Raw genomic sequence first — 27251 nt, forward strand, 5'->3', positions numbered from 1 at the left:
TGGGAGTGAAGTGCGGTAGGAATCTGTTTGCTACGTAGGATACACTGACTGCAGTGCCTGTTGGTTTCCTGGGCTACAGTTTTTTACATTCTGCAATAATAAAGAATGTTTTCAAAGCCAAAAAATCAATGTATTGAAAAGAAACACAACACAACTGCTTGGGAAACATAAAGGGCAAGAGGGTGGGATGGGGTGGGGAACAGTACAATCACAGATTTGCGTATGTCCTGTCTGGAGTGCTGTGCAATGAGTGCTGCACTTCAGGATGGCTATACTGCATGGTGTTGGGGGTTGAGTGTCGTGGGTAAGGGTCGTAGTTTTCCGGGCTGCGTGGTGAAGGTGTTGGAGGCAGCGAGTGGTGGTAAGAACTCGGATGTTGGGGAAAGTGGTTTGGAGGTGACATGGTGGCACAAGGGAAAGAGTTTTGGGAAAAGGGCTGCGGGGGGGGTGGGGGGAGGCAGGGGTGGTAGTGCTTCACCTGCATGGCTACGAGCGCCAGGATCGAGTCCGCTTGGTGCTTCATGATGCTTATCAGTCACTCTGTGCTTTGGTGCTGGCGATCCACATTCTGCTGGTGGATCCCCCTTTCACTCTCCCGCCACTCCTGCACTTTTTTATTTTCATTAGTTGAATGCTGCATGACTTTACGCAGCATGTCCTCTTTGGTTCTACTTGGCCTCTTCCTGGTTCTTTGCAGCCTCTTGGCCGTTGATAACACGGACGGCTGAGATCTCAAGGTTGCATTTGTAAAGGCAAAATGCAACACTTAACAGAGGCAGCATTGCTCACACCAGACAGAGCAATGATTCCCCCATACTCAAGGGCAAGCACAGTCTACACAATAGCATAATTTGCTGTCCCAAAGCAAGCGCACATAACCCACCGGAGCCCCAAAATGGTGAGTAAGCACAGAGTCAAGCATGACTGATTGTTTCACGGCTGTAATGCCCTCTGGGTTTCATAGAATCATAGACTTTAAGGTCAGAAGGGACCATTATGATAGTCTATTCTGACCTTCTGCACAACGCAGGCCACGGAATCTCACCCACCAACTCCTGTAACAAACCTCTAACTTATGTCTGAGCTACTGAAGTCCTCAAATCGTGGTTTAAAGACTTCAAGGTGCAGAGAAGCCTCCAGCAAATGACCTGTGCCCCATGCTGCAGAGGAAGGCGAAAAACCCCCAGGGCCTCTTCCAATCTGCCTTGGGGGAAAATTCCTTCCCGACCCCAAATATGGCGATCAGCTAAATCCTGAGCATGCCTTGGGGAGATCCAACAGCCACAGGAGGCCTCTATACTGAACACTGTCCCCACATTTTCCACAGGAGTTCGTCCTGGAAGATATCTCGCTGCTGAGGGTGACCTGGGAAGCAAGGGAAGGTTTTCTGTTATAATGCAGCTTCCGCCCTGGCCCATATGCAGCTTGCCTGTGTGCAATGGTCCCTCACGGTACAGTGGCACGGACAAGTTAGCTTGACTGGGACAAGGACCACAGTGGCTCTCCCAAAAAATCTGCGCAAGCACATTGCCCAAGTTGTGGCTGAGATTTTTGAAGAGATCACTGAGGCCGATTACCGCAATGTGAGAGAGCACATCAACGCCCTATTCCACATCTAGTCATGCATGCAGCCCTAACCCTCCTCACCCCAAGAGCCCGCACCGAATAACTTCCTTCCCAAAACAAAAGCCGCTTACTGGACCTCCTCCGGTGTTTGTCCTTCCCCAAGCACCGGCCGCCACGACTGGCTACCCTCCTCCTGGCTTGAGAACAGCTCCTGGCTGCATGCATCTAGGGATGCTGAGTTGTCTTCCTCCACCGGAGCACCCTCACAGTTTTGCTGCTGCTGCTCCTCCTCCTCTTCCTCCTCCTGCCTTGTTGCACTGGCCTCTGAGGTGTCCATGGTGGTACTCGGCATGGAGGTGGGGTCGCCCCCAAGTATCGCGTCCAGCTCTTTGTAAAAATGGCAGGTTGCGGGGGCAGCACTGGAGCAGCTGTTTGCCTCTCGGGCTTTGCGGTAGGCATTCCGCAACTTCTTTACTTTAACCCTGCAGTGCAGTGCATCCAGGTCATGGCCCCGTTCCAGCATGGCCCTTGATATCTACCCGAAGGAAGTGTAATTCCTATGACTGGAGCGCAGCTGGGACTGGACACAAACACTGATGAGGTCCAGCACCTCACCGTTGCTCCATACTGGGGTTCGCCTGGCCAGTGGAGGCATGGTCACATGGGAAGATGCACTGAGAGCACTCCACGCCTGGCTGAGCAAACAGGAAGGGGATTTTCAAAATCCCCAGAGAATTTAAAGGGCGGGTCTGATGGTTGGTCACCTGAGGGCAGGGCAGTAGAGCTCAAAGTGATGACCATCGTGGCTAGAACAGGGATTGTGGGACACTTCTGTAGGCCGATCACAGTGCGCTATAGGACCAGGGCATGCACACTGGTGCCGCGACGCTCCAGTGCGGGCACAGCAAACATTCCACTCACCTAAGTGGAGTACCAGCAGCACTGTAGCTGCGGAGACAGGGCGCTCTACATGCCTTGCCAGTGTGGACAGGTAGTAATATAGTGCGCCCAGGGCTCCTTTAATGCGCTGTAACTCGCAAGCCCAAAGAAGCTACTTTTGGATCGGTTTTTAAGCAGCAAAGCTGGTATAGTGAGAGCAGGAGAAGAATTTGAGGAAACAGTGAATAAAATCTCATAAAATTTAGGGGTCTGATCCTGGGGTGGTTATTAAAGGAGTTTCAATGATTACACCATATTTTAACCCACCAAGCTTTTCAAGAAAAGCTCTGCAAGTAGCCACAGACTTATTTTGTCTGTGAAGCGCTGGGTATATTTATAGCGCCATTTGAGTTGTCAGTAATAATGACCTATGTACTGTTGAGACAGGTCACTGGGACAATGAAGTTAAGTATATGGACACAAAGAAATGGAAACAGAAATTAGAGTGGGAAAAGACTTGTTGGGTCACCTTATTTGTCCAGGACCTGTACAGAGTGGCTGAAAGAAGAATCCCCTAGGATTTAGGACAAAAACTATGGCTAAAAGTCACAAAGCTCTGTGTATGCAGAGTTTGGAAAAACTGGCACAGACTTGGGAAAAGCCTGTTTAAAAAGGGTTAGGAGTGAAGATCTTAAAACACTTTATGGGATGATGGGAGAAGGGCAGAGACTTGGAAACTCTTTGCACTTTAGGACTAGAACTAAATGGGGAGAATGTAAGTGGAACTTTCACCTGCAAAAGTTGTGCGATTCTCCTCTGAGGTCACGGAGAGAAAATTAGCAGAGTGGAAAGGTGTTGTTCCTCCTTGGAAATTGATTCTTTAAAGGGTTGTTTAGACTCAAATGTAAAGGTGTGGTATTAGCTAACATGATTCAAAAGGCAAGTGTAGACCAGCCATGCTGCCTTTAAATGTTCTAACCTGGTCCACTTAAAGCCTGGGAGTAGATTGGGAGGGGGAACTTTAATTAGACAATAATGTATGTTAGTATGCCTTGTCTACATTAGACTTTTCAAATATATTAGCTAACACGTTCTAGCATCACACCTTTAAATCTTAGTCTAGCCCAGGCCCCATGGGGCTCTTTGGTTAATGTCCCATCATTTCCACATTCAGTGTGCTCAGTTTTACAAGCTAGGATGGCTATTCTAATTGCGGATACTGTGAACTCTCCCTGGAGAAGCAAAATACATAACATCCTCCCCAAAATGGATGAAAAGGCCACTTCATTTGGAACCTCAATTTTATGTTAAGGCAGCCTCACAAAAATTCTACTTTTACATCTCAAGGACAAGTACAGGCTGGTAAAATATCATCAATGGCTTTTCTTTATCACAAGGGTGGACAAGTCAGTTTTGTGCCTGGGCCAGTAAGGACAAGTGTGCAAGGCTTTGTTTAGGGTTCCAGTTCCCATGTATGTAGGAGGACAAGGTAACAATAGCAGAGTTAGTGATGTTGAGGCCAGAGCAGGATCCTAAATGACTTGGAGTCAGGCTTCCCCTCTCCCATTGCCCACTGACTGCAGGTAGCTGATTCTGTGTGACTGCCTTGCAGAGCAGTGTGAGAAACAGCACACTGGGGGAAGGCGAGTCTGATGGCATGGGTGCTGTGTGCCTCAGGAGAAGCAGGAGAGGCTGGTTGTGAGAGAAGCTAGCTGGAGCTTGAAGGAGGAGTGAAATGGCTTAGAAACCTCTTCATTGGCTTTGTCTCGTTTTGTTCCAGGCCTATCATGACTGTGTGAGATTCAGTCTCTGAAGGAGTAGGTGCTCTTTGTTGCCATGACGACAGGCGACTGCTGCCACCTACCTGGCTCATTGTGTGACTGTCCAGGAAGTGCTGCTTTGTCTAAGTCAGTGGAGGACTCCGACGTCGGGCGACCACAGTATGTCACCCAAGTGACTGCAAAAGATGGCCGGCTGCTCTCGACAGTGATCAAAGCACTGGGAGCACAAAGGTAAAGGAACGTTGCTCACTGCTTGCGCTGGGCTGCATCAGCCTTTTGCTCTTAGCTATTACGATATCCCAGCCCATTTGCCCAGGAGCTTCATGGTAAACTAACGTTGGGGATGATATCTGTTTAGCCAGACCTGTCCAGGGAAATAGATCCTAAAATGGAATCTAATACTAAGCAAATACATACAATTAATTAGGCTCTCAAATGTCCATTGCATCCTAACCAGACTACCTAGCACTCACCAAGCCTGGGCCCTGTGTGCTACTACTGGCATCATCTGGGGCTGCAGCGAAGGTGAGACATCCACCACTTAAAAAAGCCAGGGACTAGGCTTACTGTCATGACTATTTAAGCACCAAAGACTTTAGACAAAATACAATCCTTGCTCCAACAAGCTTGTGATGTAAAAATTGCACATGCACACTGTACAATGCCGTTTCTCCCCCGCATACTGGAACAGCAGGGTACTTGTATCTGAAGAAATCATGGTGTCCAAATGTAACTAGTGTGGGATTCTTGTATATTTGAATATCCCAGCTACTCACAAAAACGGGCAGACAGAACAGAGGGTCGGTATGTTGTGCCTGGGAGTCATAGAGGGTGATGTGTGTCAGCTGAGTCCATTGATGTGTCTGATAGAATCTAACCAAGCTAGTAAAATTTAAAGCTGTATCTTTATAGAGCATTTGCCCTTTTTTTTTTTTTTTTTTTCCACATCTGACTTCCAGTTTTGTCCTCTACAGACCAGATTGTGTCTTAGTAGACCTCCGGGATTGTTGATTCAACAAGCAAATGGCAGCGAAATGTGCTGAAACTTTTTTGGTTAAAAAAAGCTCAGATAAGCTGGGCAGTCTCCCTCTGCAGAGAACACAGGCCTCACATTCAACTCAGCTAGTGAGTTGGTCAGAGATCTTGGTTTCAAATCCTACCTGAGTGTCAGTTATTCTATTCATAAACTACAAATAAAGAATTGATGAAGTGTGGAAAATGGTGACTCTATGAATATGTGGAAGGTAAAGCTAGACGCAGACATTGACAAAGGCAAAACGGAATGCTTTGTCTAACAAACCTGGAGCAGAATGGTGGAAGTGAGACTTGAACTTCTTTTCTTGGGGACTGCAATGGGAGTTCACGTTCCTCTCTGCAAACAGACCATCTGGGTTTTATGGGCCGGGATGTAGGAAGTCTGGCCTAGTAGTCAGAGAAGGAATAAGCTCTAGTGAGCAAAGCAGGCATCCAGGGTGGGGATCAAAGGTCAACATCAGTTTTAACTGCCAGTTACCAGAGTCATGGGTCAAGCCAGAATCAGGAATCGAAGGTGAGGATCAGAGTCAAGGTCAGCTGCCAAATGCCAGACCCAAGGGTCAAGCTGGAGTTGGAGCCAGGACTGGTCAATAAAGATTGGAGGTGAGGCAGGGAGGAGCCAGGAACGGGAAGAGAGGAGAGAATCAAGTGTGGAGCAGGAGCACAGTGGGAACAGGAGTGAAGGTTGGGTAAGGCAGGAGCAGAGCAGGAATAGGATTGGGCGCAGGAAGCAGGCACAAGCAGGGTTCAGTGCAACCACGACAGGAAACCTCTTTGTTGGTTGGACAAACTTCGTATTCCTCTTCCGGGGTTAAATAGCGTAATTGGATCAATCAGTGGAGCCAGGCAGTCTTTCAATCAGAGCTCCCATGGGTGGTGCCTTGGCTGGGGTTATCACCCTAGTAGCTTCTCAACCCACCTAGTTTCACTAGCCATTGGGAGGAGGCCAGGATGTGGCAGTTGCCTGGGGACTCCCAGGCCTGGGTTCAAGATCTGGGACATCACATCACCCCCCTTCCTATCGCAGCAATGGAATGGGCTTTTCAAGATGGTTCTTGTGGAATGTTTTTACAAATTCGGGGGCATGGACATTTTCAACAAGCTCCCGGGAATGCCCCTCAGGCCTGTAACCCTCCCAATCAATCAAATGCCACAGCTTACCCTACTTGGTTTTAGAATCGAGCACTTCATGGCCAATGTACTGCACCCACATTGGAATGGGGGGTGGCTGGGTCCGGTGGGGAAAAGGGTTAGCCATATATGGCTTCAAGAGGGATGCATGAAATGGGTGGATTTTGAAGGAATGAGGCTGGTGGAGTTTGAAGGTGACAAGGTTGATCTGTTAATGGATTCGATATGGGCCAAGGAATTGGTGATTGAATTTATGGGATGGTTTGTTGCTATGGAGGAGCTCTGCTGAGTGCCATACTTTATGGCCTACAGTGAAATCGGGGCCTCTTTGTTGCCATTGGTCCTCATATCACTTGTAGTCAGTCCTGTTTGGCTTCCTCAGCTGGGTTTTTAGCTCCCCATAGGTATGATGGATCAGTTGTACTCAATCTGAAGTGGCTGGAATAGAGGAGGTTGGGGGTAGTTGAGGATGGAATTGGGGATGGAATGCGTAGTTTGCAATAAAAGGGCTTTGTCCTGTGTAGGTGTGTTCAGTGTTATATGCGAACTCCGCATAGGATAGCGGTGAGGACCAGTCATTCTGATGGTGGTTGCTGTAGCTCTGGAGATACTGCTCCAGGATTTGGTTCACCCTTTCTCTCTGGCTATTCATTTACGGGTGATAAGATGAAGAAAGACAAGAGTGTACTCCGACCAATCGGAGGACCTCCCACTGGAAGCAAGCAACGAACTGAGCACCATGGTCAGAAATAATGCGCTCAGGGAGTCCAGGAAGGCAGATGATCTGGTTTCCCTGTAGCTGGGCAGTCTCCTCGAAGGAAGGTAACTGGGTGCAGGGCACAAAGTGGGCCATCTTCCTGAGGTGTGTGTGATAAATGAAGGGGGGTGGGGGGAGTATCTCCCTGTTATGGACATCCAGCCAGCCAGCTAGCTATAAAATCCCTCTTAATAGCTGGTCTCTACTTGCTTTACCTGTAAAGGGTTAAAAAGTCTTACTGCTATGCACAGGTAAAAGGAAGTGAATGGGCACCTGACTAAAAGAGCCAATGGGAAGGCTAGAACTTTTTTAAATTGAGAAAAAACTTCCCCTTTGTCTGTGGTGGTTCTCCTGGGGAGAAGGGGACAGAGCAGCAATGCTGACAGAAGCTTTGGGCCAGGTATGAAAAATCATTTGTATCATATCTAAAAACGACTTATTTAAAACCCCAGATATATGTAAGTAGATCAGGAAAAGTCTAGGAAGATGCGATTAGGTTTATCTTTTTTATTTCTTTTTGGCTTGTGGATTCCTCTGTGCTAACCCCAGGTGCTTTTGTTTTGCTTGTAACCTTTAAGCTGCACCTCAAGAAAGCTATTCTTGATGCTTAATTCTTGTATTTACTCTTTTTAAATCTAGCAGTAATCTGAGTTTTCCAATGTATTTTCTTTCTTCTTTTTTAATAAAATTTATCTTTTTTAAGAACAGGATTGGAGTTCTGTGTCTTAAGAGATTTGTGCACATCTGGGTTTGTTTGTTTTTTAATGAGCTGATGGCAACAGCTCATTTCCTTTGTTTTGTTTTTTTTGTTTTTGTTTTTTCTCTGCTCTTCCCTGGAGGTGGGGGTGAAAGGGCCCGAGGGTACCCCACAGAAAGGAACCTTCCTCGGTTTTCAAAGGGGTTTTGCACTTGGGTGGTGGCAGCATCTACCGATCCAAGATCAAAGAAAAGCTGTAACCTTAAAAGTTTAATACAAGCCTGAAGTGGCCAGCATTACTTTTTAGAATCCTTGCGGGCTCCCACCTTCTGCACTCGAAGAGCCAGAGTGGGGAATCAGCCTTGACAAGGTGATTGAGAATAGTTAAGATGGCTATATACCTATTGTACTCGGGTAGCTCCATGAATAAGTCTAGTGAGATGGTCAAGAGTTGGGCAAGCCCACAAGGTTTGTTATGTGGCACCTTAGTGCAGACACGCAAGTCACAGGAGGCTACATATGCCTGTGAGGCTACCAAAAGAAATAGGAGGCCAGGTGCTAGGTTTTGGAACAGACAAAATGCCCCAAACGGGGGAATCATGGCACATCCGCAGGGCTGCCACATGGGAGCTGCCAGGGTGAACATATATGCATCCCTTCACAAAGGTCAGTCTGTCTTGGATCTCATGCACTTCCTGGTCGATGGCTTCTTGATCGTCGAGGGAAGTCCCCTTGGCAGAGGCTGAGCAGATTAGGACAAACTGGTCCAGGAGCATTGTCACACTGAGGTAATTATTGGACTTTAGGATGTAGGAGATCTCTTGGTTGGGTTTCTTCTGGTCAGCATAATACTCCACATTTCGGGACAGGGCATCTGCTTTGCATTCATACCACTTGCATGATCGGAGATTGTAAAATTAAAATGGGAGAAGAACAGGACCCATCGGAGCTGTCTGATTGAGGGCTTTGACTTTTATAAATATTCCAAATGCTTATAGTCTGTGTATACTTGGATTGGCTGTTGGGCCCCTTTAAGGTAGTGTTGCCACTCCTTGAAGGCTGGCTTGATAGCCACGAGTTCATTTCATAATTTTGCTTGGCAGGAGTGAGCTTTCTAGACTAAACGGCATGCGGATGCATCACTTGCTGGCACCTACGCCTCTGGGAGAACACTGCTCCAGTTGCTATGTTAGAGGAGTCTCCTTCCACAATGAAGGCTCGTGTAGTATCAGGGTGGGCTAATAAATGCAAGTTTTATGTAGTAAAGTGGTCAGAGGGGCAATCTGCTCAAAGGCACATTGGGTCTCCAGAGTCCAACTGAACTGGATGTTCTTATGGAGTAAAGCGGTCAGAGGGGCAATCTGCTCTGAGAATTTCAAGATGAACCAACGACAGAAATTCATGAAGTCCAGGAAATGCTGAACTTTGTGGATGTTCCGAGGTACTGCCCAATTTCAGACCGCCTTTACCTTTTTTGGATCCATTTTAATTCCTTCCAGGGACAGGATGAATCCCAAGAAGTCAGTAGAAACACAGTTGAAGGCACATTTTTTCAACTTGTCATACAATCCATGTTGGCAAAGCCTCTCCAAGATGGTGTGAACATGAGTTGTATGTTGTTCGGAGCGGTCTGAAAAAATAAGTATATCATCAAGGTACGTTACTACGTATTGATCTAGGATGTCCCAGAATACATCATTAATGAAGTACAGTATTGGAATGTAGTGGGGGCATTTGTCAGCCCGAATAGCATCACCAAATATTCAAAATGGCCATAGCAGATCCAAAAGATAGTAGTCTCCGTGCATAATGCGCACAAGGATATATGCGCCCCAAAGGTCTAGTTTTGTGAATATTTGAGCAGCTCCTACTTTGCCCAACAGCTATGGGATTAGGGGCAGCAGGTACCAATTTCTCACTGTTATCTGGTTCAAGGCCTGGTAGTCTACACAGAAATGAAGGCTTCATGAAGAGAAAAGGCACCCCAGCAGATGAGGTGGACTTACAGATGAAATCCGTGGACAAATTCTCCTGGAGGTATGCATATAAGGTAGCTAGCTCAGGTTCAGACATGTCATAAAGCTGGCTCAATGGGACTGTTGCTCCAGGCTGTAAATTTATCAGACAATTGTAGTCCCAATGGGGAGTTCGCATATATCAGCGAAATCACTGTATTTGATGGGGAGTTAATTGAGGATTCCACCTCCCATATCTGTTAGGCCAATCACTACTTCCCCTGGGGCCTGGGTGTCTTCTGGGTGTTTCCCATCCATCAGATCCCAGCAGTGCTGTTGAGAGAACTTTGAGGAAAAAGAGACTCATGACTCCTGCAAGTAAATGAGGAGATTGTGACGGGTTAGCCAGGAGATACCCATAATCAGGGGGAAATGTGGGAAGCGTATTATGTTAAATTGCAGCATCTCTTGGTGCCCCCAGATTGTGACCTCCAGGGGGATGGTTTCAATGACTACAGGCCCTGAGGATATTGGGGAACCATCAATGGTTTCTGTCCGGTCCTGGACAGACTTGGACTATAAAGGTCTCATCTGTTGTCTCGTCCATAAAGTTTTCTGCGGTGCCTGAATTGATGAGGGCCTTATGCACGGGGAGTTGCCAAGGCTGGCGCAGGTTTCTTAGTCTAATAGGCCCTTGGAGTTGTGGCCCCACCTGGTGGGTTTCGGTTCATGATCCTGTCAGGACTCAGCCTTGGGATTGGGGTTATATCTTGCCTCTGTGCCCAGCTCAAACCAGAACTGGGTTGGCTTGTTCTCCAGACCCTTTTGTGTCAGCTTTCGGGCCAGGCAGGTGGAGACGAAGTGGCCTGGCTGACTATAATAGAAGCATAGATTAAGGTGTTGTCCATTGGGTGGAGGCCAGGATATGGCAGCTGTCTGGGGACTCCCAAGCCTGGAGGTTTCTTCAGGGTTAAGTTGCCAGCTGGCAGAGTCCATCTGCATCTGCTTGGCATGCTAAATAGTGTGGTGGTTGTGGCAGGCGCATGCATGGGAAGTGGAAACTCTCACTTCTCTTCTCTCTACACAGGCTCAACAGGTAGTGATCAATGGCTCCATATCTAGTTGGCAGCTGGTATCAAGCGGAGTGCCCCAAGCATCAGTCCTGGGACCAGTTTTGTTCAATATCTTCATTAATGATCTGGAGGATGGCGTGGATTGCACCCTCAGCAAGTTTGTAGATGACACTAAACTGGGAGGAGTGGTAGATACGCTGAAGGGTAGGGATAGGATACAGAGGTACCTAGACAAATGAGAGGATTGGGCCAAAAGAAATCTGATGAGGTTCAACAAGGACGGGTGGGTGAGATTCTGTGGCCTGTGCTGTGCAGGAGGTCGGACTAGATCAGAATGGTCCCTTCTGACCTTAGTATCTATGAATCTAAGGACAAGTGCAGAGTCCTGCACTTAGGATGGAAGCATCCCATGCACTGCTACAGACTAGGGACCGAGTGGCTAGGCAGCAGTTCTGCAGAAAAGGACCTAGGGGTTACAGTGGATGAGAAGCTGGATATGAGTCAACAGTCTGCCCTTGTTGCCAAAAAGGCTAACAGCATTTTGGGCTGTATAAGTAGGAGCATTGCCAGCAGCTCAAGAGACGTGATCATTCCCCTCTGTTAGGCATTGGTGAGGTCTCATCTGGAATACTGAGTCCAGTTTTGGGCCCCACACTACAAGAAGTATGTGGAATTATTGGAAAGAGTCCAGCAGAGGTCAACAAAAATGTTTAGGGGGCTGGAGCACATGATTTATGAGAAGAGGCTGAGGGAACTGGGATTGTTTAGTCTGCAGAAGAGAAGAATGAGGGAGGATTTGATAGCTGCTTTCAACTACCTGAAAGGGGGTTCCAAAGAGGATGGATCTAGACTGTTCTCAGTGGTAGCAGATGACAGAAAAAGGAGTGATGGTTTCAAGTTGCTGTGGGGGAGGCCTAGGTTGAATATTAGAAAAAACTTCTTCACTAGGAGGGTGGTGAAGCACTGGAATGAATTACCTAGGGAGGTGCTGGAATCTCTTTCCTTATAGGTTTTTAAGGTCAAGCTTGACAAAGCCCTGGCTGGGATGATTTAGTTGGGGATTGGCCCTGCTTTGAGCAGGGGGTTGGGGACTAGATGATCTCCTGAGGTCCCTTCCAATCCTGTTGTTCTATGATTCTTCTCACGCCTTTCCCACAACTGGTTGTCAAGTTGTATAGTTAGCTCTATAAAGATGTCCAGGCTCGCTGGGGTTTCCACTGGGGCCAGATCATCCTTGAGCTCCTCACTCAGACCGCATTGGAAGTGGAATAGGTGGGCCACCTCATTCCACTCTGTGTCCAATGTCAGTCGGCAAAAGTGGGCTGCATATGCGGCAGAAGTACCCTGCCTCTGCTGGGCAGCCTCAGCCATTAGAGCATGGTGGGGATCAACAGTGCCTGTAGGAAGGTGTCCGAACTGGTTAGTACTGGATGAATGCCCTCTAATAGTGGGGAGTCCAGTCTAGTGCCTCCCCCATTAGCAGGCTGACTACCAGGCCTACCTTGGCCTGGTTGGAGGAGTACATTTGCGGCTAACATCAGAACTGGAGGCGACACTGATTTATAAATGCTTGGAACTTTCCATGGTGCCTATTGAAATGTTCTGGCAATGGAGTCACAGGCCCTAGTGTGAGGGGTTCCACAGCAAGTGGGACCCAGAGCACTGTTCCCTCTGAGCTGTGTGCGTGCACACAGATCCTAAACCCCACGCACATGGCGAAACACCTTTTCGCACAAAAATTTGCACAGAAGCACAATTTGCATAGAAGAAACTTTTTGTGCACACGACCTGTCAAAAATTAGAGGGAACATTGACCCAGAGGTTAGTTAGAACTCTCGGCTTGGAGTTGAACAGCCTGTTGGTGCAGTGCCTGATTCTCCTCAGTAAACTGAGAAAGATGGGCCTGTGTTGCCTGATAGTCTGCCTGGAGGTGGGGTACCCACTCAGTTCTCTAATTCCCTTTGTGAAGAAAGAGTGAGCCTTGCTGATTCCATTCTGCTGGGCTGTCCCTAAGAAGCAGTCTGAGCAAGCTATTATGGACTGGGATTCAGGCAGTGTGGCCTAGTAGAGCAGGAGTCAGGTCCAATGGGTGGAGCAGACATACAGGGTGGGGCAGGAAGCTAAGCAGCACCAGAGTCAACTGCAAGTTACAGTCAAGCCAGAATCAGAACCAGGAATTGAAGCTGAAGATCAGAGCAGAGGTCAGATGCTAAATGCCAGAGCCAAGGATCAAACGGGACGGGAGGCAGGGTCAGAAGTTGGAGGCCAGGCTGGAGCCAGGATTGGATTGGAGGAGAGACAAGAAGCAGGAGCACAGTGGGAACAGGAGTGAAGGTGGGGGTAAGACAGAAGCCAGGAACAGTGTTGGGTGCAGGAAGCAGGCACGAGCAGGGTCCAATACAGCTACAACAGGAAACCACCTTGTTGCTGGGACAAACTTCGTGTTCGTCCTCCTGGTTTAAATAGCATAGCTAGACCAATTGGTGGAGCTAGGCAATCCTCCAATCAGAGCTCTCGTGGCTCCTGCCTTGGCTGGGGCTATAGCCCTAGCTTCTGAGCCCATCCAGTTTCAGTAGCCATTGGGTGGAGGCCAGGATGTGGCAGCTGTCTGGGGACTCCCAATCCTGGATTCAAGACTTGGGACATTCCACTGGGTGGGAAACAGCTCATGCTTTTAAATTAGGTGGGGGAATGAGTATCAGTTAAGCAAACTCTGTCTGGAATTCCAGAGCATAAAGATGCAATAGTATCTGTAAATTGTGCTGCTTTTAGGGCTCCTGGTATGAGGGTGTCTATATGGCTGTAATGGAACCCTACTTAGCCATTGCTATTTCAAATCTCTGCATTTTCACAACTACTTAAGATGTTGGTGAAGTCAAACAGAGCCATGTGGCTGAATCTGATTGTGAACATGGCCAAACCAAGAGCTAAGTAACCGCAGAACAAATTGAAATACAGTAGAACCTCAAAGATACAAACATCAGAGTTACAGATCGACAGGTCAACTGGACACCATGGGGAACCGGAAGTGAGCTATCAGGCAGCAACGGAGACCATACCCCTCAAACAAACCAGCAAATACAGTACTATACCATGCCTGTATTGCATCTTAAAGGTAGGCACGTCTGAACTGCCTGTCCCCATCCCCACTCCCTACTTACCATGGGTTGGGGCAGACACTTACAGGTAGGAGGTGGTGAATGCTGTTTTCCCCTTTCCCTCCCCCCTGGCTGGGAGGAGAACAAGCTTGCAAGCTCAGAGTCCGGGAAAGAGACTTTCTGAGCTGCTACTGAAACGTGTCGTGGAGTGTAAGCTGCTGGAGCCAGAACTTTTTTTTTTGACAAGTTTATGGAGGAGATGGTATGATGGGATAATGGGATTTTGGTAAGTAATTGATCTTTAAATATTCAGGGTAAATAGGCCAAATCCCCTGAGATGGGATATTAGATGGATGGGATCTGAGTTACTATAGAAAATTCTTTCCTGGGTATCTGGCTGGTGAATCTTGCCCATATGCTCAGGGTTTAGCTGATTGCCATATTTGGGGTCGGGAAGGAATTTTCCTCCAGGGCAGATTGGAGAGGCCCTGGAGGTTTTTCGCCTTCCTCTGTAGCATGGGGCATGGTTGACTTGAGGGAGGCTTCTCTGCTCCTTGAAGTCTTTGAACCATGATTTAAGGACTTCAATAGCTCAGACATGGGTGAGGTTTTTCATAGGAGTGGGTGGGTGAGATTCTGTGGCCTGCGCTGTGCAGGAGGTCGGACTAGATGATCAGAATGGTCCCTTCTGACCTTAGTATCTATGAATCTATAACTCTTGCCTGCATGCTTCACTCTGGAGGAGCAGCTCAGTTTTAAAGGACCACAGCCTGCACAGTTTACCCACTGACACTGTAGTCTCCCAGAGTGCCTCACTCATCAACTTTGCAGCCAGGGGGCTAGAACCAGCTGCTGGTCCCCACCCCCACTCACCAGGCAGCCACTGCAGAACTCTGAGCCCTTGCTCTGAGCAGTCCACCCTAAGGAGCATCCCATAACAGCTTGTTCAGAGTTATGAACAACCTCCATTCCCAAGGTGTCTGTAACTCTGAGGTTCTACTGTACTTAGTGCTACTGCTGCTACTGTATTTATTTGGCTCAGATAAGTATGTGAAATGGAAGAGCTGTTGAAAGCAAAATAGGAAGAGATGGAAGGAACCACACTACTGATAATGTAAACTGTGTCCTGCCACAGTAACTGACCTCAAGATTTCATGAAACCAAACAATGCCAGGAACAGCGTGACCAATCTTAAAACCGTGAGAGAGAGAGAGAGAGAGAGAGAGAGAGAGACGGAGCTAGATGAGGGTTACAGTCTCTCCACAAAATGGAGTCACATTTGAAATATTTCCTTTGTAGTGCCAGCAAAATTTTGCCTTTTTATTTTGAAAGCTTTTCAGATGTTATCCACTGGATTGCTTATTGGTAGCCAAGGTTATATTAGATTATATTAGAAATCTGAGATTTCTCAAACAGGAAGAGAGTAGATAAAATATCTCACAGATGCAGTTCTTGGCAAATAACACAAAAGCATGAGAGTATTTGAGATTTGGGTTTTTTTTTTTTTAAATAAACTACCTCAGTTGTTAATGCTGCTTATACATTATCTGAGCCATATTTATATAGCACCATAACTGGATTTGGTACTTGACTGAAATAAGATGCTGCCCCCCGATGCCCGGAAGAATTGCACTGTGGATCAAAAGAAAGAGGCAGAAGTAGGGAGAGCCAAGATACTTTTATGGTTTGCATGAGGCTTCTACGCTATGGTGTTTTGTTTTTTTCATCCAAGTCCTGGCTAGGCCAAGCAGAGAGGAGTAGGAGACCCAGGAGCGGAGTCAAGCAGGTGCCAAGTGGGATTTGAAAGCAAGCGAGGGTTTGTGGCATGCTGGCAGAGGGTTCCAGGAGCAGGAGGCAGAGGAGGTGGGAGTAGATGGAGCAAGGAGAATGGGCAGAATACAATGGGGGATGTGTATACTATGGAACGTTCAATGCCCTGGTGAGCTCTGAACTTGACATGGAAGGTAACAGGTTGGTGAAGTGATGCCAAGGTGTGGCAACGTGGTCAGAGTAGCAGGAAAGCACTTTGACCACATCACCCCACCCTGATGTCACTTCATCAGTCCCCTGCCACCTTCCACATTGAGTTCAGAACTCCCCGGGGCATTGCACATGACCGTTGCTTCTCGTGAAGGCTGGATAGTCATCGAGGCCCGAGAGGAGCAGTTGATGGAAGTCCCAATGAGCAAATTGTGGCATGAACCAGGCTTAGCAGTATGGGGGAAGGGAGATGTCTTTCAGTGCTAGCACAGACTGGGTAGGAAAGAGCTGCACCTCCTTAGTTCTACCCACGGGCAGCAGTGGGAGAGCGGTGCTGACTCTCCCCAATCCCTGCTAGTGTCAGCCAAAGGCCCTGACCTACCCTCTCTCTAGCAGAGAAGCTGGGTGCAAGGTGGCAGCTGCTGCTTCCTGCTCTCCCCACTCCCTGTCCCAGCTCCTGTCTATCTTGGGTGTTTAGGGCACCCAGTATCTAGGTCTCTATGGCGTGTGCACACCCTTTCCTGCCCTTCTGGGGTATAGGATTTCTTGTGCCTGTGGCAGGCTCCCATCTCTGCAGCAGGGGCCCTCCTGCCGGCGGCTGCTTCTCTCCTGTCCTCACATATCTCCCAAATCCTGACTCCAACAGGAGGTGAGAGGAGGTCATTAAACCCAAACTTAGCCTTGGAACAAGGAGACAAAGAAAGTTATTAGTCAGGCACAAGGCCTTCTATGTACAGACTGTGTTGGAGCACTGCCAAGAAATCATACAGCAGCAGAGGGCTAAGAGCCTTCACAGCAGGACAACAGGCTATAGGACCTGGCTTCCAACCCTCCCACCCCCCACCATAAAAGTTATTAGTTTGGGCCATTTATATGAAACTAACTAAGCACCCAGCTAGAATTGTGAGATTGTGTCTCAGATTACCTCCCCTTCTTTCCAAGAAGAGCATTTTCCTGAATGAGACTTTCCTGCCATGTTGCCCCGCCTTCTGTTCCTTGGCACTTCCTCCAACATGACCTTTCTGTTGCAGTTTCACTGCAGTATTTTCCTGATGCTGTGGAGAGGCGCCTGGGGGATTCCAAGACAACTTTTTCTGTTTCTGGCATACTGTGATCTCAAAAACGCTTGCTATATTTACATTAAATTGAAACCCTCGGCAATGTAACAATTAATATTGCAATGTAAGACCAGATCCACGAGAGGGAGAAAGGGCAACGTAACCAGGAAGTCAGCATGACCAGACTAGACTCCTTGAAGACAGATTATTTGCATTCATTTCACTTCCATGCAATTTAATTTTATGTGTTGCATTGATTCATCACTGAAAATGCAAATTCCACCTAAACTGATATGAATCTTTGAGGCAGAAATTCTCCCTCATTTTGCCAGAGTTCTCTGTAGATTTTGTTGTTACAACCCATTCCTTTGTGCTTCTCTGTCCCTTTCTTTCTGTAATTGTAAATGCTCTTATGAGCTACTTGGACAATGCTCCTGTGGTGAACAGCTCTGGACTGTGCTAACCGTGCACAATAACAGAATTCCAGAAAGACCCAGGGAAAGGTACCCTCAGGAATATATGGACAAACTTAACTATTTTCATTTCGATCAGCAACCCAGGACCATTGCTTGGAAAACTTAAAAGGCCCTGAAAGTATTTGTACTAGTCTTCCAAAGCTTTTCTAGTCCTGGCAGGTCAGAAGATACTTGACCTTTAAAATCAAATCTCTCTAATTACTGTATTAGCTTCCTCCACACTTGATTCCAATATGTCTGTCTTTGGTGATATTTCAAACCACAAGAGGAATGATTAATGCATTGTATTATTACTAAAGTGCAATCTGTGTGCTAGGCCTGGCCTCTGTAGACATGTAGGAAGAAATAGCCCCCTAACCTTGCTGAGCTGATGCTATATATGGACAGGTTTCAGAGTAGCAGCTGTGTTAGTCTGTATTCGCAAAAAGAAAAAGAGTACTTGTGGCACCTTAGAAACTAACAAATTTATTTGAGCATAAGCTTTCGTGAGCTACAGCTCACTTCATCGGATGCATTCGGTGGAAAATACAGTGGAGAGATTTATATACACACACAGAGAACATGAAACAATGGGTTTTATCATACACACTGTAAGGAGAGTGATCACTTAAGATGAGCTATTACCAGCAGGAAGGAGGGGGGGAAGGAGGAAAACCTTTTGTGGTGGTGATCAAGGTGGGCCATTTCCAGCAGTTAACAAGAAGGTCTGAGGAACAGTGGGGGGTAGGGTGGGGGGGAGGAATAACATGGGGAAATAGTTTTACTTTGTGTAATGACCCATCCACTCCCAGTCTCTATTCAAGCCTAAGTTAATTGTATCCAGTTTGCAAATTAATTCCAATTCAGCAGTCTCTCATTAGAATCTGTTTTTGAAGTTTTTTTGTTGAAGGATAGCCACTATCAGGTCTGTAATCGAGTGACCGGAGAGATTGAAGTGTTCTCCAACTGGTTTTTGAATGTTATAATTCTTGACGTCTGATTTGTGTCCCTTTATTCTTTTACGTAGAGACTGTCCAGTTTGATCAATGTACATGGCAGAGGGGCATTACTGGCACATGATGGCATATCTCACATTGGTAGATGTGCAGGTGAACGAGCCTCTGATAGTGTGGCTGATGTGATTAGGCCCTATGATGGTGTCCCCTGAATAAATATGTGGACAGAGTTGGCAATGGGCTTTGTTGCAAGGATAGGTTCCTGGGTTAGTGGTTCTGTTGTGTGGTTGCTGGTGAGTATTTGCTTCAGGTTGGGGGGCTATCTGTAAGCAAGGACTGGCCTGTCTCCCAAGATCTGTGAGGGTCAACCTTCAGGATAGGTTGTAGATCCTTGATGATGTGTTGGAGAGGTTTTAGTTGGGGGCTGAAGGTGATGGCTAGTGGCATTCTGTTGTTTTCTTTGTTGGGCCTGTCCTGTAGTAGGTGACTTCTGGGTACTCTAAGTCATAAGCTTTCGTGAGCTACAGCTCACTTCATCGGATGCATAAATTTGTTAGTCTCTAAGGTGCCACAAGTACTCCTTTTCTTTTCGCGAATACAGACTAACACAGCTGCTACTCTGAAACCTGTCAGTGTGTTTGATAAAACTCCCCACTGTATTTTCCACTGAATGCATCCAATGAAGTGAGCTGTAGCTCATGAAAGCTTATGCTCAAATAAATTTGTTAGTCTCTAAGGTGCCACAAGTACTCCTTTTTTCTTTTTATATATGGACAGTATACAAATGGAGAATGGAGTTGGTTGCAGTGTGGTGGATAGAGAAGCTTAGTATGCCACTAATTTTGCTGGGTGGTCTTTTATTTATTAGCACGTGGTATGCCTTTTGAGAGCATGGCTCCTGATCTGTTTTTATTTCAAATGCAACCTTGGTCTTTAGTTCTTGCTGCTTTTGAGACAGCAGCTGCCAAAATCACATCCGACTGTGAGTAAGTGGGAGGGGGAAAGCAAGTGATAGTCTCAATTATCTGATTTTTATCATTGCGATTTCATGACTTGGATATTCATGATTGCTGTGTATGCTGTAGAGCTGAGACCCTAAGTTCTTTAGGGAGATATTTCTGTTTACAGCGTACGCTTGAAAATGAAGACTCTGAATCGGTCCATAGCATCTTAATCTGGTGCTTTTTAGAAGCCTCCCCAGCAGTACAGGTAGCCATTCTGGACTCTGGTCCACTGTAATTTTTGCTCCCTCATTACGTACTAACATAGACGAAGATGTAACTTTTAGTAATGCTCTTGCAGTTACTGACGTGGTCCACATGCTGTCATTTATTGTGTGTCTTTTTGAAGCTGTTTCTGCTGCTGCCACAGCAGTTTGCTTTGAAGATTCCCCCAATCTCCAGCATAATGCAGCACCTTGTCTAGCATTAGCATATCCTTGCAGGGCATGGCGGGATGTGTCTCAATGTTCTCTGGGCATGGCTGTGCCATTCTGCCCAGTCTGACAGCAGTTTCATCCCATTATTTGCCTCTTTCTTTAGTGATGGTCCCATCTGTCGAATCTGCCATGAAGGTGGAAATGGGGAGGGGCTGCTTTCTCCCTGCGACTGCACAGGAACACTGGGGACCGTGCACAAGAGCTGCCTGGAAAAATGGCTCTCCTCCTCCAACACTAGTTACTGTGAGCTCTGCCATACTGAGTTTGTCGTAGAGAGAAGACCAAGGCCCCTCACAGAGGTACCACTTTCCTCCTGCTTGGCTTTTCATATGCTGTTTTCTTTACCTTTGAAGGAAAATGACTGATTTAACAGTATTTAATTCAGTACTCTGGGTACCGTCAGGTCCCTTGGGCCCTGGATTCACCCTGTCTGTTAAGCTGTGTATTTAGAGAAACATGAATCATCTCCTTCCTTCAGTGTTTTTTTTAAAAATTGAACCTGCATAGTTTATTTTTAAAATTTGCATAACTTAGTGTAGGCCCTACATATAGATGAAACAGTCTTCCAGTCACATGGTGGATCATTCTCAACCAGAGCTTTGTTTTGGACATAGACAATTTGATCATGTCCTTTCAATGCACTATAACCAGCATTGATTAAAAAAATTACTGAGAAATGGTCATTTTTCCTCAATTTTAATAAAACTAATATAATGTGAGGAGAATATATGACACATTATAAAAATGGCCTGACATAGTAACTTGAGCTGTAAGAAATCTGTGAAAGAGCAGAGTTCATGCCTTTGGTCTGATTGGGAGTTGGCTGAGAGACAAGTGTATGCCCTAGAGGAGGGTTGGAGAATGGGGGTGAGGTTAGGATGTTTGTTGTTTAGCCTCCTTATAGGCAGACACAATTGGATAAGGAGGCCAGAGAACTATAAATTTGCCTTTATGATTTGAAACTGCAAACAAAAGCACTGTGGAAATGCAGAATTGTTGTTTTCATTTGCCCTGTTGTCCATACATAGGTAGAATTCTGTCTTCTTGTATGTGGTGTCCCCTTTATTAACTTAATATTCATGTTAATGGCTTTGAGAAGTCATTTTTCCTTCCCTATCCTCCTCAATATTTTGGTATCTAATATCTCAATGTTGCATTAATGTAGTTCTCTTACATTTAATTTCCTTGGTGTATCTTGTCCATAAATATGAAGCATGGTACATTTTTGATGTATGTCATGGACCAGTCCTTAGTGAGTGACCCTGACATACATGAAAGCATTTGGTTTGTAGGTCAGAAATTTCGGTTCCTTCCCCTCTTTAGATAGGTTTGCTCTGGCTGGTTGTAGTGTCATATCTCCTGCTCATTGTAGGGGTCATTCCATTCAGGAGAGGAAGATATCTTACACCAAGTGATCTTTCAGTCTTATCAAATTACTGTGTAGCTACTATACTATACCTGCTGAAGAGCTTGGGACTGACTCCTGCTTAGGGTGAGCATATCTAAAACATCACTGAGCTTGCAGATGTGTTTCCCCTGGGATGAATGAATAAATTGTGAATTACAGTGCAAGGGGGCAGCAGCTGAGTTAGTCAGAAAACATGATTTTACTAAATAGGCCTGATGAGGTTTCAAAGCTAAATAGATTTGAAACTTGTTAGAATCATAGGGGTAGAAGGGACCACAAGGGTCATCTAACCTTCTGTCAAGATGCAGGATATGTTGTGTCTAAACCATCTCAGACAGATGGCTATCCAGCCTCCTTTTGAAAACCTCCAGCAAAACACCTTCCACAATGTCCCTAGGCAGTCTGTTTCATTGTCTTATCAGTTAGGAAGTTTTTCCTGAGATTTAATCTAATTCTGCTATGCTGAAGTTTGAATCCAGTGCCTCTTGTCCCTGTCCTCTGTGACAAGAGAGAACAACTTTGCTCCATCTTTTTTATGGAAGCCTTTCAAGTATTTGAAGAAGGGACATTGTCCCCCCTCAATCTCTTCTTTTCCAAATTAAACATATCCACTTCCTTCAGCCTTTGCTCATATGGCTTGCATTCCATCCCTTTGATTATCTTTGTTGCTCACCTGTGGATCCTTTCCAATTTCTCCACATGCTTTCTAAACATTGGTGACCAAAATTAGACACCGTATTCAGCTGAAGCCTAACCAGCACCGAGTAGAGCAGTACTCTCACTTCCCGTGACTTGCATGCTATGCCTCTGCTAGTGCAACCTAAAATAGCATTTGCGTTTTTTTTTTTTGTTTTTTGTTTTTTTCTTTGCAACAGCATCTCATTCTGACTCATGTTGAGGCTGTGACCCACCACAACTCCCAGATTCTTCTCAACGGTGCTGCTGCCAAGCCAGTTATCCCTCACTTTGTATTTGTGCATTTGTTTTTTCTTCTCTGTGTAGCACCTTACATTTGTCTTTGTTGAATTTCATTGTGTTGTCTTTAGCCCAGTTCTCCAAATTATCAAGATCCATCTGTATCTTAGCTCTGTCCTCTGAAGTGTTGGCAGCTCCCCTAGCTTTGTGTCATCTGCAAATCTGATGAGTGTGTTCTCTGTTCCTTCATCCAGGTCATTAATAAAGACTTTAAACAGCACCGGAACCAGAACAGACCCCTGTGAAACTCCACTTGAAACCTCCCTCCAATCTGACATAATTCCATTAATAGTTACTCTGTTTGTAGTTTTTTAACCAATTATGTATCCATCTAATGGTAGTTCTGCCAAGCTTGCGTTTCTCCAGCTTACCTATCAGAATGTCATGTGGGACTGTGTCAAAAGCCATGCTGAAGTCCAGATATATTATGTCCACTGCATTCCCCCTATCCACCAACCCAGTTATCCTGTGAGAAAAGTAAATCAAACTGGTTTGGCATGATTTATTCTTGGCGAATCCATGCTGACTGCTAGTGTTACCCCCTTCATCCTCCAGGTATTCGCAAATTGAATGTTTTATACATTGCTATAGTAGCTTCCCAGGTATCGAAAGTTAGGCTGACTGGTCTATAGTTCCTTGGCTCCTCCTTTCCCCCATTTTAAAAATGGGCGCTACATTAGCCCTTCTCCAGTCTTCTGGGACCTCTATTGTCGTCCATGCATTTGCAACTATTATTGCCAGTGGCTCCGAGATTTCTTCAGCTAATTCTTTCAGTACCCTTGGGTGAATAGCTTCTGGCCCCACAGATCTGAATTCATTCCAATTGGTCAGAAGATCTGACATGGTGTTTGCTTATCTGATCTTCATCCCTTCCCCTTTACTGTCTATGGTAACTTCACTAGTCGTCCGGTCACGTTATTTTCTGTGAGAAGACTGAAGCTAAGCAGTTGAGCAGCTCTGCCTTCCTATCATCTTCCATTACCAGCTCACCTTCTCCATTAGCAGCAGATCCACACCATCCTGGATTTTTCTTTTCTTTTTTTTTTTTTCCTGATGTTTGAAGAACCCCTTCTTGTTATCTGACATTCCTTGCCAGCTGTAACTCATTGTTTGCCTGGGCTTTTCTGATTTTTGTCCCTACACGCTCGTACTATTCCCATGTATACTTCCTGTATGTATCCATGTTGGCCTCCTCTGGGTAGTCTTACCTTTTCTCACACTGGAATAGCTTGATGTTGAGCCTCTAGTATTACATCTTTTAGGAGGTGCCAGCCCCCTTTGGCTCCTTTTCTTCCTAATTGGTCTTTCCATGAGATGGTGCCTACTATTTCTCTGAATTGGTTGAAATCCATGTTTCTGAAGTCCAGTGTCCTTGCTTTGCTGTTCTCATGTCCTCCTTTCCATAGGATCTTGAATTCATCAGAGCATGATCACTTCTTCCCAAGTTCCTAACCACCTTCACATTTTCAACTAATTCCTCCCTGTTCGTCAAAACCAGATCCAAACTGGATGACCCTGTACTTGTTCTGAAAGTTGTCACCTACACATGTTCAGAATTTGCAGTTTTGCTGTAATAGTCTTTCAACAGATGTAAGGGAAGTTAAAATCTCCCATTAATACTTGCTCATGTGTGTTAGCTAATCTTGTTACCTGCTTGTAGAATGACTCCTCCACTTCCCCTTCCTGATTTGGTGGACTTGTCAAACACTAGTCAAACAAACGGACACAGCAGACAGATACTCAGATACACCACCAGCTCACAACACAGCCCCCCAATACAGCACCTACCTCAAGAGCACTCACCGTAGCTCCTCTCGGATGGTTCCCAGGCAAACTCCCTCTGTTTGCTTCTGCTCTGTTCACTAATCGCTAGGTTCGCAGCTGGCTGACTTTTTATAAGACTGCTGGCTTGAAGCAGCTACCCCAGCTCAAAGCCTCTCCAGATTCACACTTCAATCAATCACTCAAGGCCTACCTGGAACAAAGCACTCCCAATTTTCTTTCACTCACACACACACACAAATCAGTACATGATTAGGTGATAGTCTGATAATGCCTGTTGTTACTCGTTATGATTGCAACAACAAATAAATGTCATATTGCCAGATCACCAGACAAGACATTGCTTAGCTTGGTGAGCCGTTGGCTGAGAGTCCTTTAAAAGAGTCTGCGGAACACTCACCTTTAGCTGGATCAGTGAGATCCACTACTCTTCTATCCCATCACCTAAGGAAATTCCTTGTAAACTTCTCCCCCCACTATTCACTCATATTCGGGTTGGGCAGCTTGGAGAAGGAGTGGATGGGGCCTTTATCAGGACTATTTGTGCAGCTGGCGTGGAGGTTTACTTTCTTATTGTCTTTTGTTTTTGTAAACTTAAGAAAGTCTCCCCTTGGGGTTTTCCCCAGATCTTTTGGTGACTACTCTATCAGAAGGAAAACTCCATAATAGAAGAATTAGGAAATCTAGTTCAGGTGCCCACAGTTCCCATAATCCTCCCCCTTGCGTGTGCTCCCATTCCCATCAGGCAATTTCATTGTGATCTTGCTCCACCCAGGCAGGGCTATAGAATGGGATACAGTAAAAATGTAAAAAGAAAAGGAGGACTTGTGGCACCTTAGAGACTAACAAATTTATTTGAGCATAAGCTTTCGTGAACTGCAATAAATAAAATGCATTTGTCCCAAGGATTCTGCTACATATCCTGGTGGTTTAGAGCTCAAAAGATCATATACTCGATAACATTTACTAGGGCAGGGCCTGTATCTCAGCTATGAAGATACATACTACTGATATGCCCAGCAGCACTTGGGTTATTTAACCTTACACAGGGCCTAATTTTCCATATCGGGTACCTAAATAGGACATCCAAATCCTGCACTTAAGTGCTAGTAAAAGCATCCAATGTATAAAACAGAAACATATATGTTGATGTGAGCTAAGTGCAGCATTTGGACATCCTGTTTAAGCACCTTCTGTCTGAGAGCCATCTATTTTTAGTGACACTTTCAGGTTTGTGATTGGTACAGGTTCTGGGGAGACATAAAATAGCTTTGTAAAATCTAATGGTGAGGAAACTCATTGCCAATTTTGCTATTTATTCAAGTCAACATTGGGAGAGGCCTGCATTTGGGAGTGGTTCTCAACAGAGCCATTGCTTGACCATGCAGACACTTCTAATGGCCATTGATAAGAGGCCAGAGCATCTGAAAAATGATTAGTCTAAATTCCAAGGTGGATGAATTAACAGCCAAAGATGATAAACTTTAAAGTCCTATTGATGGCTTCAAGGAATACTCTGCCCAAATGGATTCTGCAGCCATGATGACATAGTATGGATACATTCTAAAAACACAGAGGCAGTGCACTATAAGAAAACAAAGTTTTGAGGTTACAACTAAAAATGGTCAAATCCAAATGAGATACAAATGTCAGTTGTGGTCACCAGGAGGTGAAGAAGCCCTCCTTTATTCTAGATGTGACACTAGCTTGTTGTCCTGTCAAAGAAAGCTAATAGGTTGGTTTGACGTGAGTTGTTCTTGACAAATCCATGCTGTTACTTATCACCTTATTATCTTCTAGGTGTCTGCAAATTGATTGATTAATTATTTGCTCCATTATCTTTACGTGTACAGAAGTTAAACTGACTGGTCTGTAATTCCCTGGGTTGTCCTTATTTCCCTTTTTGTAGATTGGCACTATATTTGCCCTTTTCCAGTCCTCTGGAATCTCTCCTGTCTTCCATGACTTTTCAAAGATAATTGCTAATGGCTCAGATATCTCCTTGGTTAGCTCTTTGAGTATTCTAGGATGCACTTCATCAGGCCCTGGTGACCTGAAGACCTCTAACTTGTCTAAGTAATTTTTAACTTGTTCTTTCCCTATTTTAGCCTCTGAGCCTACCTCATTTTCACTGGCATTCACTATGAGATAGCCAATCACTACTAACCTTTTTGGTGAAAACCAAAACAAAAAAGTCATTTAGCACTACCATTTCCACATTTTCTGTTATTGTGTCCATCCCCGCCCCCCATATTGAGTAACGGTCCTATCCTGTCCATGGCCTTCCTCTTGCTTCTAATGTATTTGTAGAATGTTTGCTTGTTACTCTTTATGTCTCTAGCTAGTTTAATTTTGTTTTGTGCCATGGCCTTTCTAATTTTATCCCTAAATACTTATGTATTTGTTTATATTCATCCTTTGTAATTTGACCTAGTTTTCACTTTTTTGTAGGAATCTTTTTCTGAGTTTCAGATCATTGAAGATCTGGTTAAACCAGGGTGCTCTCTTATCATACTTCCCATCTTTCCTGTGCAGTGGGATAGTTTGCTCTTGGGCCCTTAATAATGTATCTTTGAAAAACTGCCAATTCGCTTGAACTGTTTTTCCCCTGAGACTTGCTTCCCATGCGATCTTGCCTACCAACTCCCTGAGTTTGCTAAAGTCTGCCCCCTTGAAATCCATTATCTTCATTGTGCTGTTTTCCCCTCTTACCATTATGATTTAGTCTTTAATTACATGATTACAGACTGTTTTTTTCCACATGCCCCACCTCACTGAGTGCACAGGAAGGACTTGCTCTGCTGAGTGAATCAGGGTTGGACAGTGAAGGAGCCTGTTGTCTTTGTATAGGTCCCTCTACCTTGTGTGTTTGTTGCAGAAGTTGGAAGATGTTGCTATTTGCAGAAGTGGGACAGGCAGGAGACCTGCCCAAAACTAAAAGCCTACCCCTCAAAGAGAGAGGAACTACTAAAGCCCAGGCCACAGCTGAGTATTGGAAGGTGTGCAGTGAATGAGGCAGAGGATTGCAGAATTTACACAGTCGAATGCTGCCCTGGAGAACTGGATTCTATACCTGCCTCTGTCACAGAGTTCCTGTGTGATGCTGGGCAAGTCATTTCAATCAGATTTTTCGCCAGTGGATCACCAGTTGTGTGTTCCTCATTTTCTGGGTGCCTGACTTGGAACCCTGTAGTCTGATTTGCTGAAGTGCTGAGTGCTCACAGCTG

At 45.6% G+C, this 27251-nt stretch overlaps 1 protein-coding gene across 7 annotated transcripts in view; it reads left to right on the forward strand.

The window, feature by feature from the left end:
- Positions 1-27251, forward strand: part of MARCHF2 (membrane associated ring-CH-type finger 2) — an 87545-nt gene that overhangs the window by 26015 nt on the left and 34279 nt on the right. For 4 of the 7 annotated variants that reach the window (XM_038383977.2, XM_038383978.2, XM_043502461.1 and 1 more), the window contains 2 exons: positions 4226-4457; positions 19963-20158. In XM_038383977.2, coding sequence (XP_038239905.1) covers positions 4282-4457; positions 19963-20158 — 372 coding nt within the window. In that variant the 5' untranslated portion in view covers positions 4226-4281. Of the gene's footprint in view, positions 1-4225; positions 4458-9088; positions 9884-16563; positions 17874-19198; positions 20159-27251 lie in introns of those variants that run through there. The other 3 variants (XM_038383979.2, XM_043502463.1, XM_043502460.1) reach the window with 3 other exon arrangements.

The sequence above is a fragment of the Dermochelys coriacea genome, chromosome 25, assembly GCF_009764565.3.
Source record: "Dermochelys coriacea isolate rDerCor1 chromosome 25, rDerCor1.pri.v4, whole genome shotgun sequence".
NCBI classification, from domain to species: domain Eukaryota; kingdom Metazoa; phylum Chordata; order Testudines; family Dermochelyidae; genus Dermochelys; species Dermochelys coriacea.